The sequence below is a fragment of the Monodelphis domestica genome, chromosome 1 (genome assembly GCF_027887165.1).
Source record: "Monodelphis domestica isolate mMonDom1 chromosome 1, mMonDom1.pri, whole genome shotgun sequence".
Classification (NCBI taxonomy): domain Eukaryota; kingdom Metazoa; phylum Chordata; class Mammalia; order Didelphimorphia; family Didelphidae; genus Monodelphis; species Monodelphis domestica.
This window is the reverse complement of record NC_077227.1, coordinates 46,871,017-46,889,591: the sequence shown is the minus strand read 5'-3', so window position 1 is coordinate 46,889,591 and position 18,575 is coordinate 46,871,017. Positions and strand designations below refer to the sequence as shown.

Sequence of the window (18,575 nt, the reverse complement as noted above, 5' to 3'; positions counted from 1 at the left end):
TTCTCCATCATACTGGTTTATGTGCCTACCCCATTAGCACAACTGGATATCCCTAACTTCCCACATATTTGTGAACAAAACTTTCTATTCTGCACTTGGTCCCCCAAAAGCTTCCACTAGACCTTAGGAATATTTATAGAGAAGAGGAAGGTTGAAGTATTGTCTGTGAGATTTGATTAGCTGAGCTCTCCTTGACCTAAAAGTGTTGGAAAGGACCTCAGACACCATCAAGTCCAACTCCTACCTGAAAAAGGAATCCCTAAGACCATCTCTGATAAAGGTTCTAGATCCATCTTGGAGACTCCCTATCTCCCAGAAAAAATCCATTTTACCTTGGGACAATTGTAATTGTTAGGAAGTTATTTTTTATCTTAAACTGAGGTCTGCTTTAATGCTAGTACTTTCTCTTTGACATTACCCCCAAGTTGTCATATATGTACATGCATGTCTGATAGTATCTCAAGTTCTTATATATGTACATATGTGACCTATACACGTGGCTGGAATTTTCTCCAAGTTACACGTGTGCATGTATCATATATGCACATGTGGTGTACATACATATACACATATGTTTGACTACTTCAAGTTATCATATATAATATATACATATCTCATATTACTTCCAAATAATTTCATATATCTATATATATACACTCACACACACATCTTGTACATGGTTGCTTGTATATTCTCTCCTTCATTCAATTGTGAGTTTCTTGAGGGCAGGGACTGTTTTTGCCTCTTTTCGTATCACCAGAGCCTGGACTATATTAAGCAATTATTAGGTGCATCTTGACTTGACTTGACTTGACTGCTACATCCCTCTATTGTTTCTGATTCTGTCCTTGGGAGATCTGAGGAATAATTCTATGCCCTCTTCCAGATAACAGATAACTCTTCAGACTTTGGAAGGCAATGATCATCTCTCCCCCTTACCCCCAAGTCATGTCTTCTCTAGGCTAAACATATGTAGTCCCTTCATATACCTTGTCCAGTTCATTTACTGTCATAATCACCCTTCTCTGAATGCAATCTGGCTTGTCCATCCAAAGCAAAGGATCATAGGATCATAGATTTCGCATTGGAAGCCATTGCACCCAGTCTCCTTGTTTTACAGATGAAGACACTGAGTCCTAGAGAAACAATGGGATTTGCCCCAGTCAGTGTTCAGTAGTACAGCTGGGTTCCAGAGCCAGGTTGTCTGACACTGAACCATCTCTATTCTCATGGTACCACATTAGTAGAGCCCAGATAAACAGATGGGCTCTTATCTAAGTTTTCTAAACTATAAGCAAATTCCAAATTCTCCACTTAGCTGGGAACAAAATCTCAGGCCATCTTTTCTGTAGTTTTCCCTAACTAGAATGGCCCCTGGGCCTCTGGAAAGACTGGACCTAATATATCATTTCTAGTGGATTACTTGAGGCAGCACCTATTCTTTGTCCCAAAACCTTGCAGAGGGAAGAGCTTGGATTAGGGAGAGATAGGATATAATAGAGAGAGTACTGGCTGTCAGGTCAGAACCCTTGAATTCAGGACCCAGTTCAGATATTTGTTAGCCATGTGACTATGAACAATTTAACCTCTGTGAGCCTCAGTTTTCTCTTCTCTAAAATGGGAGTAGTAATGTGCATCAATTGCTATATGGAAAGCTCTTTGTGAAGTATAAAGTTCTGTAGATATGTGAGCTATGATTGCTTTCAGATCAGGAGATGGAGATCACCTCAGGCCTTAGGAACTGGTTAATAAGATAAAAGGGTGGTATCAGAGCCAGGCCAACCCCCAAACCCCCACCCCCATTAAGGTAGGAATACAGGTCTGACCAATACATCACTATGCAGACTTTAGGTCCCCCCAATCTCCAGGCCAAAGCTTATTATTTCATTGTGGTAGAGGGCAGAGCATAATTCCCCCAATCCACCCCTTCCATCCTTCTCCCTCTCTGAAAGGGGAAAGTTTTTCAGGTCAGAGTAGAAATACCTCCTGACTTGGGAGGGATAGCCTTTTATGTCCCACCAGGCTAGAAACAAGGTTGGGATTTTCCAGGGCCCTGAACCAAGCTCTCTGGGACCTCATTTCTCCTCTCATGGTCCTCTATCACCATGGTAACTCATGCCAGATGTCTACTGGGGATAGCCCTGCTCACAGGAGGTGAGGGAGCTGGAAGGCCACATTGGATTCAGTGATCAGCATTAGATGCCATCGCTTCTGGGCCCTGCTCCAGGATGAAGACTGGGTCTTTCTAACCCAGGAATCTCCATAACTCATAGACCACAGCTATAGCCTTCTCCTGGTCAGCTCTCTAGGGAAACACTTTTGGGGAAGAACACCTCATACACCATTCCAGTCTGAGCCAAGGTCAACAAGAGAGAGTAATGACTAGGATGGGAGACCTGGATCCTGTTCATACTTCTGTTCAATACAATACAATTCAATCCAAATCAGCAAGCATTTATTTAGATACCTACTATGTGTCAGGCACCTGGTTAAACACTGAGCATTTGAACAGGCTCTCCCCTCCAGGAGCTTACATTCTACTATTAAGAGAAAAACAGTTGGGGGCAGCTGGATTGCTCAGTGGATTGAGAACCAGGCCCAGAGATGGGAGGTCCTAGGTTCAAATCTGGTCTCAGACTCTTCCCAGCTGTGTGACCCTGGGCAAGTCACTTAATCCCCATTGCCTAGCCCGTACCACTCTTCTGCCTTAGAACCACTACATATTATTGATTCTAAGGCAGAAGGTAAGGGTTTAAAAAAATAAAAGACATTTTTGACAGATATCCCCAAAACAATGCTCTGAAGGCCATCTCTGAAGGCAAGGACAGCCCTCCCCATTAGAATGTAAACCCTCCAGAAGAACACAAGACCCCAGTAAGAACCAAAGTCCCCAAGTGAATTCAAATTCCCTGCAGTAGAATCTAAGACACCCTAATATGTAAACTGCTCCAATGAAAGTAAATCTCCTCCCAGAAGATCATAACCCCACCACCACTAGAATGTAGGTTCACCTCCAATAAAACATAATCTTCCACAGCAGAATGTAAGCTTTCTTAGTGAATGTAAGATTCTCCAGAACAAGGACTGTTTTATTTTTGTCTCTGTATTCCCAGGGTTTTGCTTGTAGTAGATAATAATTAATGTTTGATGAGTTAAATTGACTCAGTTAAGACCTCTTGATCCACCCTATCCTGTCTCTTCATTTTTCTTTCCATCCAGCAGGCTCACTCAAACCATAGCATTTCTGTTTGTGCCACCAACCATACCTGTCCCTATCCTTCAACCCTCCACTGTGAAATGCTCATCACCTTTGATTCAAATTGACAATTCAACAAACATTTATTAAGCACCTATCTTCAAACTCTACCTTGGGCAGTAGGGCAGATGATTTGGTACCAAAGATGTTTCTGTGATCTCATCAACGTGGGTCTTTCTCCATCAGTATAGATTGTAAACCCACCTACGCCTTCACATATTTACTGTCTTTCCAAAGAAGGTTTGCCCAGAATCCCAAAGGCCTTCCTCCAAGCTCTTGCATCCTTTGAGAATACTGGAACTAACTATTCTTATGTTATCCTTCTCACTACACATCCAACTGAACTCCTGTGCTGTTATTACCAGTGGCAATCGGGGGAGATGAAATATATTCTAATAGAAGGATGTGTCACATGCATAATTCCCTCAAAAAGTTTCAAATACTATGATCCAATTGATTCAAATATTCCCACCAATGATACAGATGGCTACCCATCATGTCTGCCTATCCTGTGTGATTCTTGTTCATGTCCTCCCATAAGTCTGCTACACAGGTTCAACCAATATGATGGCCTTCATCACTTTCTTCAAATTGTTGTGAGGATACCAGTGGAGCACTCCAATGTTCCCCTGTCAGCCCTCACTCTCACTAATCTGCCTTTTCTTCCTACCATCCGCTTTTTTGAGAATATCTTTTAACCCCATTCTTTGGAGTTCCTCGTTTGTTATGTTGCAGCCTGCTGTCGCCCATTCTGGTCTCTCTTTTGATTGCCTTCTGTGTGACAATCATTTTTGCCTCTTTGGAGACTCTGATTTTCCACATAGCCATATAGCAGCACCAGTAGGATTGTGGTATTAAAAAGATGAGCCCTCATTTCAATGGGAAGCTACACAAATAACTATCACAAAAATAGGACAAGATAAGTACATAGGAAAGGTACAAAGTGTTATGTGATGACCGAGGAAGGAAGAGTCATTTCTGACCAGGGTCATCGGGGTAGTTCTTTTGGAGAGATGATAACAGAAGGGTAATGATTCTTCAGGCAGAGATATTGGGAAGAGACGTCATTCCAGTGTGAAGTGTGAAGCAAAAGCATGGAAAACCATGGGACCAAATTCAAGAGATAACGAGCAGTTCTCTTTAACCGTAAAATGTAATATGTTGTGAGATGTACTCTCCCAATCTGAATTCTTTCCAACATTCAAAGCTCAGTTCAGTTTCATTCAATTGTCTTCTTTCTTCTCCTAGAAAAAAAGGAGACTGTCCAGATCCAGTCCTCCCTTTCAATGGTATACTCAGCCTTTATTGGATAATATCCAACCCCTTATTCCAGATCCCCTAGGCTGATTGACAGAGGGCATACCACTTCAGTCCCCATAATTCCCCCAAGATTGAAGCTAAGGTATTTCCCAAGAGCCTTCTTCTTAACACTTTTTTTTCAAATAAAATCCATTCCACAAGCATTTATTGCTGACCTGCTCTTTATAAGATACCATGTTAACTAGACACAGGGGATATGAAGATAACAAATTTGAAATATCCAGACTCTGCCCTCAAGAAATTTATAGGCTGGTCGGAGGGGAGGAATCCAACTTGTATCCACAGGGATCAAGAAGGGCTTCTCTTAGGAATGGATATTTAATATGAAACTTGAAAGAAGCAAAAGATTATGAGAATTGGAGGTGAGGAGGGTGTCTTCTAAGCCTTCCAGATTAAGGAGACACTTATTCCAAGACATGGGAATGGGAGAAATCATTCAGCATGAGAAATAGGAAATAGACTGTTTTGGATAGAACATGGAAAGAATTAATGGGAGCCAGATGCTAGCCCTACATAATCAGGGCCATGGGTCTAGGATTGAGAACTGAAAAGAGGACCTAAGGAGGTCATCTAGTTTGTCCTCCTCCTTTCATTTTGCAGAGGAGTAAATTGAGACTCAGAGAAGCCTAATTTCACATATCCATGGCCCTAGACTATGTTATATATTAAAAAGAAAAGGGATGCATGCAATGAGGTGGATTTATTTCTTAAGTGGTGTGGGAGGGGAGAGAAGAGAATAAGCATTTATTAAGCACCTAAGATGTGCCTGGGACTATGATAAGCATTTTACAAAAATTATCTCATTTGATTTTTACAACAACCCTGTGAGGTAGGTGCTTTTTTATCTTCATTTTACAGTCATGGATTCTGAGGCAAACAGATGTTCAGTGTCTTGCCCAGGGTGACAAAGCTAGTATCTGATGCTGAATTTGAACTCAGCTCTTCCTGACTCCAAGCCCAGTGCTCTATGCACTGTACCATTTAGCTGCCTAGGATTATCAATTTGACAGCTCTGTGGAAGATGGATTGGAAAGGAGAGAAGCTGGATATGGGGAAGGCAATTAGAGAAAAGGGAAATGGCCTTCGATTCCAGGAGCAAGAGTTATGATTCATTCATTCATTGTGTTAGAGTATGGTTTCTCCCTGATAATATGATAATATGATTTCTATGAAACTGGATGCTTCATATTAAGAGGATTTTGCAAGAGACCAAGGGAGAGGTAATGAGGTCCTGAACCAGGGTGATGACTACGTGAGTCAAGAGAAGTGGACGGAAGCCAGAGACATTTGTGCAGATAGACTGAATGAGACCTGGCAACTAATGGAACTTGGGGGTAGTGAAGGGAAGGTTGAGGATAATTCCTGGGTTTCAAATCCAGGTTAAGGGGGTGGTACTGGTGGTTGAGACAGAAATAGGAAAGTTAGGAGGAGGAGATTTAGGGGAAAACATACCAAGTTCTGTTTGGGGCTTTTGAGTTGAGTAGTTTTTGAGTTGAGATGCCCATGGGGCAACTGTGTGGAGATGTCCATGTCTAAACTCTGTCCTCTCCAATCCACTTCCACACAGCTGCCAAATTGGTAATCCTAGAGCACACTGCTCAAGAAATGAGATCTCAGCAGTAGCCAGAGATTCGTTTCCTTTATTCTCTCCTTCTTACAACTCAGTCTAGAGGTAGAGCCTTCACGAATCCCCAGGTACGTGATCTTGAGCAACTCGTTACTCTTGCTGACACTCAGGGAGAGAAACTGGTGCTGATGAGAGAGATCTATAGATTCAGAAGTCACCTGCCTGAATCTGAACTCACAGATGCTGCTGACCTCCGGAGAGGAGAGCTCTAGAGGAGTATCCTATGACAGATCCATGGTCTATGGCTAAATATAGGGGTTGGGACCTGATGGTTCAGGGTGGAGACTGAGCTAAAGCAGGTGACAGGTAGAAAGAGAACCAGGTGGGACAGTTAGATGGCTTAGTGGATAGAGAGGCAGAGACAGGAGGTTTGGGGTTTATCTCTTGCCTCAGACACTCCCCTAGCTATGTGACCCTGAGCTGTGATGCCCTGGGGGCAGCTGACCCCCCTTCATTCTTTCCCCGGTCTATCCAAAACAGTCTATTTCCTATTCTTCAGACTCTGCCTGACTTTTACCACTTCCATGCCTTGGAATAGGTGTGTCTTCACTTAACCTCCAGCACCTATCCCTTACTACTCTTCTGCCTTAGAATTGATAGATAGTATTAATTCTAAGACAGAAGGTAAAGGTTTTAAAAAAGAAAGAGAACCAAGTGAGAGTGTATGCTGCTAAAGATTGGAGATACAAACAGGAGAAGCCTATACTCTAATTTGGGGACACAACATGTGTCAGAGGTTCAACTTCAAACTAATGGAAAAGCCTAATAGGGTGCAGCTTCAGGGCAAATGGCATGACCCAAGGGTTCTTGGGATGCACTGGCAGGCCAGATGGCACTTCCTGAGGGGTCTGGGGGGTATAGGCACAAGTCAGGTAGTAAGACCTGGTGTACCTCCATTTTCCTGACAAGATTGTAGTTGGCAATATTCTGCCCATTTTCAATTCCTGCTTCCTACCATATAGGATCAAAGGGGTGACCATCCTGCCAATGTATGGCTGAAGCAGAGTGAAGGCAGTGATTAAGGATGTGGAGAAAGTTATTTCAATGGGGAGACCAGAGCATCTGAGAGGACATCATAGAACTGAAGAAGGATCTGTATCATAACATACAATTGTCTGTTCTCACCAGTACCAAGGAAAATTTCTTCCTACTTCTTCCTGTCCCCCCAATTCTTGAAATGAAGACATTAACTGCCTCCATCCATTTGTGGCTTTGTTGGCATTGCTACTGCCCAGTACCTGCCTCCCCACCCACCCCAGCCTCTAGCTGTCATTTAGTCCTGACTCTGGTATTGAGGGGGGCTATACATCCTTTAAGCCCTTACTTTCTGCCTTAGTACCTACTCTAAGAGAGAAGGACAAGGGCTAGGCAAGCAGGATTAAGTGATTTGCTCAGGGTCATACAGCAAGGAAGTGTCTGAGGCCAGATATGAACTAAGCCATATGGGTTTTTTTGCCTTTGCTTTCTGGTTGTCTTTCACATTGCCCTGTGTAATTGTTCATCTGGGAAAGAAATTGAATAGCAACAACATGATAGGAACCTGGACTTGGAAGACCTAAGGTCAAGTCCTACCCCAGACATTTAGTAACTACATGACCTTGGGCAAGTCATATAACCTATTTGTGCCTTAGTTTCCTCATCTGTAAAATGTGTGCGTTGTACTCAATGGCCTCTAAGATTCCTTCCAGATTCCAAAGGCATTCCAGTAGAGCATAACGTCCTTAAGGATGTTTTGTTTTGCCTAGATCCCTAGTATCTCATAAGAACTTAGTAAATGCTTCTTGAAATAGAGGAGAGACAGAGGGAATGGGCGTATGACTTGGAGTTGGAGGATCCATGTTCAAATCCTGCCCTGTTCCCTATTACCTAGTTGACATTGGCCAAGTCCCTGCCTTTCTTTGATCCTTCATTTCTTCATCTATAAAAAGGGGTTGGAGGGTTTTTGGTCAGTGAGGTCCTTTTTAGCTCTAAATCTGTGAAATTAGGATCCTATGAAAAATCTGAGATTTCTTTGATCTTTGATGGAAACTCCCCCCATATCAAAGTCCATTTATAAAGAGATTAGGAGCCAATGATTACTTCCCTACACCAGTGAAACCAAAGGTCCAGTCCCTCTTCCTCTTCTTCCAGGGAGGGAATACTTGGGGTTCAGAAAGAGAACTGGACACAGTCACTCAGCTGCTAACCATCAGAGATAGGCCTTATACCCAGGTCTTCCCAAATCAGAGATCAGAACTCTCACTGCCCAGCCCACACAGCAGGCACTTAATAAATATCTAATTAAATTGTGCATTGAAGCAGACTGAAGGCTGCTGGAAAGCAGGAACTTGGTTAATTTTCATTCTGGATTCCCGAGAAACTCCTATGAGGTCACCAGTGACTTGTGGACAAATTGAGAAAAAGCTTAAAAGTTGAAAAAGCGTGATCTAGTGATTCTCCCCACAGTATCCACAGAGACCATAAGCAGCCAGGAATGATGGAGTCTGAGAGCTGGAAGGGACCATGTAGTTCAGGGTTCTTGACTGGAGATCTACAGACCCCCAGGATAAACTTCAAGAGATCCATAAATTTGGATGGGAGAACATCGTACCTTTTTTTACCTCTAGCTGAAATTTAGCATTTTTGTCTCCTAATTTTAAAAATATTATACTCTGAAGGGATCCTGGCTTCATTCATTCATTCATTCATCAGACTGCCAAAGAGGTCCATGACACAAAGGAGCTTAAGAACCTCTAGTCTAATTCAACCCCCTCATTTTACAGAGGAGGATGGAAATGCCTTAAGGATTACTCCAGAGGACTCACAACTAGTAAGCAGAAGAGGCAGGGCTTGCATCAATGTCTTTTGACCCGGTGTTCCTTCCCCTAGATGAGAAATGATCTAGTCAAACTTCTTATGTTACTGCTGAAAAAAAAAGGAGATCCCATTGCCAGTAAAGGGCAGTGCTGGGGAAGACCTAGATCACAGGATTTCTAGCCCTGGAAAGGGCTATGAAGGCCATCTAATCCAACTCTCTTTATTTTACAGATGAGGAAACTGAGGCACATAAATGAAATGACTTGCCAAAGTCCCACAGGCACTAAAGAGGCAAGAATTTAGATTCAGGTCCTATTAGCATGGAACCTTGAGTTTCCCTTGGAGTCCTCAAATTCTAGAGCTGTTTCGGGTAAAGCAGAAAGCAGGAAAATTCCTTTCCTTTCTTGCGTTCTTGTAATCCTGAAGAAAAGGTGTCTGTGGGCATCAGAGACTCAAGAGAAGGAAAGACCCCTGAGACAAATATTCCCCTTGAATTCTCCCCTAGATTTTGAGATGGACACAGATATACACCTTCCAGCTATGCTTTGATACCATCTACTAGGACATCTACTTGTCCCCTACACTATGCCCCACCAACCCCTGGGTCTTCAGGACACAAACCATCACTCTAGCCGCAGTCAGGTGACACATATCCCCCACTTCTGCCCAACCTCATTCCATTCCCTCATCCTTGGTCACATAGCCCCTGCTGTCCAGAGGATCCATCCCTTCTAGGAGGCAGTGTCCACTCTCACGCCTATCTCCTGACCTTTCAACATTTCTACCAGATTAATAAAGTTCTCTCTTTTTAAGCTAAGTTTGGAGTCTTGCATTCTTGCAAAGGTACCCTGTCCCCGATCCAGGGGCTCACCTCAAATTCCCCCACAATCCAGTGACTTCAAGCTCAGCTCCCTGTTCACTGCAGATCCCGTCTGGTCTCACTTATCTGTGTACCTGTCTCCTTGTCCCCGATCATCTGTAAACTCTTTAAAAAGAGGGACCCCATCCGTGGGTTGTCCCATCCCATCCCAGCCCCAGTACAGTGCCTGGGGCATAGTGGCTACTCAGTAAAGTCCAATTCCGTTGAGTTCTGGTTGGGGACTCTTAATTGGAGACCGTAACTCCTGGGTCCTGACTGCTTTGCCATCTCTGCTCCCTGTCCCCTCCCCTGAACCCCCCTCCATCCACACACTGGGCAGAACCAGGCTGTAGTATATTTAGCCTTGGGAGAGCGCCCAGCCACCTCTGACAATATCCCAAAGGCAAAGAGTTATTTTTAGAGAAGCAACCACAGCTGCTAACAAATATATGTCCTTGTGTGACTGGCCCCAGAGCCCATAGGGGGTGCGAGGTGGGGGCTGGCTTCCTCAAGGCAGGGGAGGGGGAAGGGACAGGTGCTTTGAGGAGAAGCAGTGGGGCTTTGACTCTGGAGTCAGAGGGTCCAAATCCAGCCCCTGAAACAACTTGGGTGTTCCCAGGTAAGTTATTTAAGAATTTCCTCAACTGTAAAATGATGGAGTTGAATCAGTAAGCACCCACTATGTGCCAGGCACTGTGCAGAGGTGCTAGTGATACAAAGAAAAGCATAAGACTGGAGAGCCCATGAAGTGTCCTCTAGTTCTGGAGCCAGGAACCCTTAAACTACCCTTAAATAACTTTTATGGGTCTATCTCTTTATCTGTGAGTTGTGAGTCCCTGAGATCCTTCCTGCTGTAGATTTCAAGCTAGTACCTGGGTTCAAGTTTCAACTTTGACACTATAGTCCAAGAAAGGTACTTAATGTCCCATGCCTCAGTTTCTTCATCTGTAAAATGAGTGTTTTAGGTAATTCTGGTCTGCTTAGTGATGTTATGAGCTCCCAAAGGATAGAAACTGATTTCTTCTCTCCCTTCCAGCCAAAACAGACCTGGGAGTCAGGCTGGGCACCCCAGTGGGGCTCAGTAAAATCCTTGTTCATTGTTAGAGAGATTTTAGGGGAGAGGACAGCTCCAGGGGTATCAGCATGTGAAGGAAGCAGGGGATGGGACAGAGTAGGATATGAGAGGAACATGGAGGGAGTGTAATAGGAGGCTTTAAGAAGTACCTGAACCCCACAGGGACCAGAACCTTGGCTTGGGACAGAGCCCAGGAACTGGGTAGAGAGACCTTTCAGAATATGGTGGAATGTATGTAAATGTAAATGTTGCTGCTTTGGGAGTCTTCTTGACCAGTGAGAGGGACCCAGCAAGAATGGGCTGGTTTAAAGCTGCTATTTAACCCTCTTCTTGTGACCCCACTGGCAGATCTTCCACATGACCTATGACCTGGCAAGCGCCGTCGTCCGGATTGTGAACCTCATTGGGATGATGCTTCTGCTTTGTCACTGGGACGGCTGCCTCCAGTTCCTGGTGCCCATGCTACAGGACTTTCCAGGAGACTGCTGGGTGTCCCTCAACCGCATGGTGGTAAGTCTAGAGCCTTCCCCAGCACCCCTAGGCAAGATATCATTCTTAGGGATGGGAACGGCAGTGTCCTGGCTCACAGAACCATGATATCACAAAGTGTTTTATAGCTGGAAGAGATCTCAGGGCCATCCAGTCCAATCTGTGCCTCAAAAAGAAATCTAATCTTTGTCTAGTACTTTATAGCTTACAAAATGCTTTGCAAATATCCTATATTGGATCCTCACAACAACCCAGTGAGGTAGGTCCATTATCATTCCCCATTTTACAGATGAGGAAACTAAAACTGAGAAGTTGAGTGCCTTGAGTAGGGTCACATTGTTAGAAAATGTCCAAGGCAAGACATTTAGCTGCCTAATGGGGAGAAAAATCCCCACCCAGTAGAATCAATCAATCAATCAACATTTGTTATACTAAATTTAAGTCCAGTCTTAAATATTTACTAGCTGTGTGACTCTGGTCAAATCACTTAACCCGATTTGCCTCAGTTTTCTCATTTGTAAAATGAGATGGAAAAGAAAATGGCAAACCACTGCATTATCTTTACCAGGAAAACCCCAAATGGGCATGACTGAAAAACAACAGCTTTACCTGATATCAAGCTTAAATTTACCTCTCTGGGATTTCCACCTATTGCTTTGGATACTTCCTTCTAGAACCAAGCAGAATAAATCTAATCCATCTTCCATATTTCTTAAAATCCTTAGTCCAAGCTTCCTTCCATTCCTCTCCAAAATAAAAGCCCCTTCACCTACTCCTCCTCATAAGATGTGAACTTAAGACCCTTTGACCAAAGGTAGCCTTCCTTTGCCCATTCATTCTCCAGCTTATCAGTCTCTGTACTTCCCAAGCTCTGGTCTTGGACACTGGCCTTTCCCATACCTCTCTAGTCCAATACCTTCACAGAGATCCCAATTTTTCAGAGCTGAATTCTTGTCCTCCAAACCCAAAGTGTAACCCAAAGATCTAACAGGAAGAAAGATGAAATGAGAAAGAAAGCCAGCCCAATCCTCTTGTTTGACAGAGAAAGAAACTGAGGCCCATCAAGAATGAGGACCTTGTCCAAGGGCACCCAGGAAGTCTGTGGCAGCACTGACCTCCTTCCTGATTTATAATCAAGAACTCTTAGTATCAATAATTCCAAGACTTTAGTTCTTCCTGGCTCTGCCTCCCTGATGGGGAGTCCAGGATCCTAATCACACACTTTCATTTGGTTTCCATATTCATAGACCAGGTTGGGCCCAGACACCCCTAGGATCACAGCCCCAACCCCAAGATGCATGAGCCTGACATCCCAGGCTGATAGTAATACACTGGCAAAGCCAAGCCGTAACTAGGAATCATTGCACCTCTGGCAGCTGCAGGGCATAGAAAAACTGAGGGTAACATGAGTTGGGATGAGGATGAGGCTTCTTCTTTGCCCTTGTTTATAGGAACCAGTCCAGAGGTCTGGCAAGAAGAAAGGACTGAGGGAGGAGGGAATGGAGGGTGAACAGCAGGGCTTGGGACAAGAGACTGAGTGCAAGGATGTCCGTTGCCATGGTGAGGAAGCATCCTGCCCCCAAATAGGACCAAGTCACATTTCCTCCATGTTTGTTCTGGCCCTACTGTAAAGGTTTTATATTTTCACAAAACTTTCACATTTGACATTTTCTCTTATTTCACAGAACCCCTTACAGCAGGGAAGCTTCACTGGGATTTTATCAACTTGTTTGTTAAATATTCTTTGGTACCTATTTCAAAAGAACTTACTTCTTCATATTTTATTTTCTACACTTAAATACATTATTTGGAGAACGGTTCCATTGGCTTTACCAGGAACCTCTATCCTAGAGGGAGCTGGAATCCTTATTATCCCCATTTTACAGGAGAAGTAACTGAGGCTTTAGGAAGGCAAATATTCTCTCCAAGATTTCCTGACAAGTTTTGGTGGAGGCTGGACTAGCACCTAAGGAGTTTCCAGGTCAGAGTTCTAAGCTTGGTCCTAGCACAATTCCTAGCACAATTAACCCCACTTAAACAAAACCACTCACCATAAATCTTATCTGAAAGCAAAAGCAAAACTAGATAAACTGGAAGGTGAGTATTCCCTAGACAGGAGGACTCCCTGCAGGGTTCCAGGTGCAAGGTGATTTTAGCTGCATCCTTCATCCTTCCTGTGAGCCTCCAGGGGGTTCAGGAGATGACTCTTAAGTGGGAATAAAATGGAGAAACTCCCCCCACTCCACCCTTGCTTCATCACCGGAGAAAACAAAATTCCCCTTGCCAAAATCCACTTTCCAGAGTCTCTGATTTGGTCTAAAGGCAAATCCCCAGTTCCAAGGGGGAGGAGAAAAACCTTTGAAAGACCGTGAAAAAGACCGGGAGGCATATTCAGCATCAAACAGGCTCCTTACAGAACTGCCTTTTGATGAGCTAAGTGTAAATGAATCAGAAACATATGAATTGAATTTCCCTTGAATCCCCTCGAGGCTCTGGCAATTAAGAAAGGAAGCAGCTGGCCCTGGGAGACCTGGAGTTGGCTTTGCCTGGTTGGGACTGGGAGCAGCCCACCCTGGCAGCTTAACACCACCTGTCTATCTGATGGCATAGACCCAAAAACTTGCTCTGGCTGCCAGATCTGGCTCCTTCCCTCAGGTCAAACCCAAACCCACTCAAACGACCCTGAACAAGTGACTTCTTATCCATTCTTGGCCTCAGTTTCCCTGTGTATTAAATGGAAGTACATCCTGCCACTTCTTTCTTCAACCAACTAGAAAAAAACAGTAACAAGACCCTAAATCTATAGCTAGAAGGGAGCTTAAAGCCCACCCACCCCCTATTTTCCAGATGAAGAAACTGAGGTCCAGGATGATCACAGGATTTTCGTTCTAGCTGTGGGAGGGACCTCAGCCTCCAAATCTCCTCCTTTTAGAGGTTAGGAATCTGAGGTCCAGTGTAATGGAAAAGAATAGAGATAGAATAAGATTTAAGAGAAGTGGAAGGCTGTCTCATGGGAAAGGATTTTAGCAGGCAGAAGGTGGAAGAGGAATAGTTTGGAAGTGACCAGGAAAGGTAAGGGATTTGTCTAAAGTTACATAAGTAGTAATCATTAAAAACAGAATTGGAACCCAGGTCTTTGGATTCCAGAGCCAGCACTATTTCCCCTAAACCAAGCTGCCATCAGTCCAATGTGGAGATGGTTTGTGTCCATGAGAGACAAAGCATCCTAAGAATGCCATTTTAGCATCATCTTTCCATCCTTTGTATGTAGAGGTAGCACTTGTATCTTTAACCCCAGAAACATGATGAGCTTTCAGTAATGGGAAAGGGCCACAAGGGATTCACTTAGTCCTCCTTATAACCAAGAAACCACACTTATTCTCATTCAGTAAACATTTATTAAGCAAGTGACACGGACTCTGCTGGCCACCATAGATACAAAGATAAAAATGAATAAACCCTGCCCTCAAGGAGCTTACATTCTACCAGTTAGAAGTAACATGGACACAGATAAAATGCAAGGCAATCTGAAGAGGGAAGGTGTACCAGGAAATGGGAAGGGGTGATGAAGGAAGGCTTCTTGGAGGACCTGTCACCTCCAGAGCCCTGGAGGAAGATGAAATGGTTGGCTAGGATAATGGATTGGTCTGTGGTCAAGATTAGGAATCAGGCTGTGACTAGAGCATCACTGGAAGACTAATGATGGCCCTTTTCCCAAGAAGAACCAGACTGTGATGAGTTAGGGTAGAGCCAGATTGTAGGGTCCTGGAAGGCATGTTTGAAGCCATCTAAGCCAATTCTAAAGCCCCAAGAAAGGAAGTGATTTATTCAAGGTCCCAGAGTGAGAGCAAGAGGTAAAGCCAAGGGATGATCTCAGGATGGCATACTAGAATGGAGTATGCTAAGATTTGGGGATTAATAGCTCAGTGTCTGGGGCTAGGGGCTCATTCTATGACTTAGAGATCAGACTGTGGTCACAGTTAAGAGTCACTCTTTAGCTGGGGAGGAGAGTCTCCTCATTAAAGCAAAGGGCTCCCATGAAAAGCAAACACCCAAACCTTTGCCTCATTAATCTACTGAGCTAAAAGGCACCCCAATGTTACAGAACAGCAAGAAAATGGGTCCTGTTCCACTTTCATAAAGAGGCCACATTGTGTCCTCCAAGGCACAAAGGGGGTCTAGTGGCAGAAAAGACAAAAAAAAAAGGATGGAAGCAAAATGAGGGAAACATTTTCTCTTCTGCTTGTTTGGAAATGATTTCCTGGGATTACATGCAGATTAATGGTCTTTAATCAAGCAAATGAGAGATCTTGGTATTGGAAACCAAATGTGACATCACAGATACCAAGGAGCCTTGGTGGGAGGAAACTCCGGGCAAACTATAGCAGTGGAAGGGACTACTTAATTCAAGAGACTTGGGTTAGGTAGAAGGGGAGATGAGGACAGTATTGATCTTATTTCCATAGAAGTTTCATAGTTTGATGGATCTATATGAGTCGTGTAGGAACCCATCCTCACCCCCTCATCCCTTATGACTCTAGTTGATTTTGCTCTATAAGTACTCCACAAAGTTTTATATACAGATATATAATATATACTCATATTATATATATATATATAGTGTATATACTCATTATATATACATGTACATAGAGAGGAGGAAGAGAGAGGGAGAGAAGGAGGGAGGAAAGGAGAAAGAGGGGGAGAGAGAGAAAAAGAGGGTGAGGGAAAGAAGGAGAGGGAGAGGGAGAAAGAGAAGAGAGAGGGAGGGAGAGACAAAGAGAGTGAGGAGACAGAGACAGAGACAGAGAGAGAGACAGAGACAGAGAGAGAGACAGAGAGAGAAGGGAGTATATATATATATATACATATCTATATATGTATGTATATATATATATATAAATATATATATATACAGTCAATGATTTGGGGCCATCTAGGTCTCTTAGAATTGCTTGAATAGCATCCCCACCTCCAGTCTGCTTCCTCAATTCCCATTAGTTGGGTCCACAGAGGACACTTGACTTTCTCATCCCCAAGGGTTCTAGGAGTTATCCTGAGGAATTGGGGTTTCTAGTACTATCACTAATGGGTCCCCAGTCATGTGATCCCCCAATATCAATCAACCAGCTGGTATCAATTAGCCTTTCTAAAAGTATTTACTAAGGCTTAACAAGGACAGAAGTTATAACATCTCCCAAACTAAGCTCACTCTTCCTTGTGCACATACTCAGTCCCAAAGGAGAGTGGGAGCGGGCTTGAAGCACAAAGAAATAATGCCCATGTGCAGAGAACATATGGGGCTGAAGGGTGCCTTTAGTTCTTGGCTGTGGGAGTCCTTTAGCAGGGTTCCCACAAGGGTGCCTCATGAGTCGCTTCCTTGCTCAGCTGAGCAGTGTCTCCCTTGGCAGGTCAAACCACTCTTGGGCTGGGGCAGAGAGGTTCCTCGGTGGTTTGCACTGGCTCTTCCCAGCTGCAGCTGTCACTGCTACTGGCTCTTGTGACGTTCATTGCTGACTGGCTGCTGCAGGGACTTCTGATGGCTCTTTAACTTACGGTGTCCTAATCTGGTCAATTCTATCTCTGAATACTGGCTTGCCCTATGATCAGTAAAGAATGAACCAAAAGGAAACAGGAACTGTGCCTTCACAGAAACATAGTAGCTGGGTGGACCAATCCAGCTTGTCACTTCCTTTCTGCCAAGCAGAAGCTCACCCGTCTTGCTCATTGAAAAGCCACCAGGGAGCAGAGGAGATGGTCCTTTCATAAAACCCTTCAGATCTGATTCAGCTTCCTGTATTCAGTCCTCCAGGCTCTTTGGACCACCAGAAGACTGTAACTCATTGGGAACCAGACCTTCAGCCACTCACACATGGCCAAAAGAGGTCCTCCTTGTTGAATTGAAACCAGACAGAAAGTAGGACAATTCTCTGGAATGGGGGAAAAGGCTCCTCCATCACATATACATGGAAACTAATCCAAGCCAAGGTTCGATGCTTACCTGCAATAATAGCTGAGCTAGTAGAGTAAGGATAGGGAGACAGGCAAGGGTCTGGGAGACTCCTCTTAGAGAGCAACAGAGAATATGGAGTCTCTCTCATTTACTTCTCACTGATAGGGGCAACTAAGTATTCAGAGACAGACAGGTGCTCCTGGGTTCAAGTTTGACTTCAGACACTTCCCACTTCCTGGGGAAGTCACTTAACTCCCATTGCCTAGCCCTTAATGCTCTCCTGCCTTAAAAACCGATATATAGTGTTAATTCTGAGACTTTAGGTTATTGTCTTAAGAAACAAGATCTTTTATAGCATCTCTCTAATGCTACCCTTAATGTCACTTCTCCTAAGGAATTCTGCACTAAGTAATGCCCCGTATCTCACCTTGTGCCCCTGAATTACATACAATTTTAATTCTTCAGGGCTGTTGTGCTCCATGGCTTGTAGCCACTGAGGGTCACTGGCAGACTGACTCCTGATGGCCCTTTTCCCAAGAAGAAACTTTAGATCCTAAAAAGCACTGCATAATGTCAGCTGACTCACTTCCTCCTCTTCTGGCTCATCACCTTAGGGCCAAACACTTGGTGATGAATTCCCTGATCAGGGCAAGCAGTCCTTTAATACAATTCTAATTGAATGTCGATTAGATATTCACCTATGTGGAAATCTATAAATGTGATGAGGAGGGAGGGAGCAAGAATGGAGGTAAAATGCTTGGTGAAGAGCATTTCAGTAAGAATCAAAGGAGAGATAAACAAAGACCCCATTATAGTGAGGGCAATCGCACACCTCCAGGTCAATGACAGGAATTGGATTAAAAGTTCCTGACACAAATCACAAAGCCAATATGGCAGAATATAGTGGTGTGTTTGGGTAGGGGACCAGTGGATTGGTGAAGGGAGCAGTATTTTGGCTTTCCCAATATCTCTAAAGCAGATATAGCTGACAAACTCTTGACTTGCTTTGCTGATAATTTCATTCATTTTAAGAAGGTGAAAATGCAACTGCTTGATTCCATTGGTTGATGGGAATATGATTGGGGATGTAGACTCTAAACAATCACCCTAGTGTAATTATCAATAATATGGAAATAGGTCTTGATCAATGACACATGTAAAACCCAATGGGATTGCTTGTTGGCTTCGGGAGGGGGGTGG

General features: G+C 43.9%; 1 protein-coding gene across 1 annotated transcript in view; it reads left to right on the top strand.

The window, feature by feature from the left end:
* The window catches only part of HCN4 (hyperpolarization activated cyclic nucleotide gated potassium channel 4), a 133,257-nt gene that overhangs the window by 94,456 nt on the left and 20,226 nt on the right, over positions 1-18,575 (top strand). Inside the window, exon 3 of the mRNA XM_056798446.1 lies at positions 11,282-11,443. Coding sequence (XP_056654424.1) covers positions 11,282-11,443 — 162 coding nt within the window. The remainder of the gene's footprint in view (positions 1-11,281; positions 11,444-18,575) is intronic.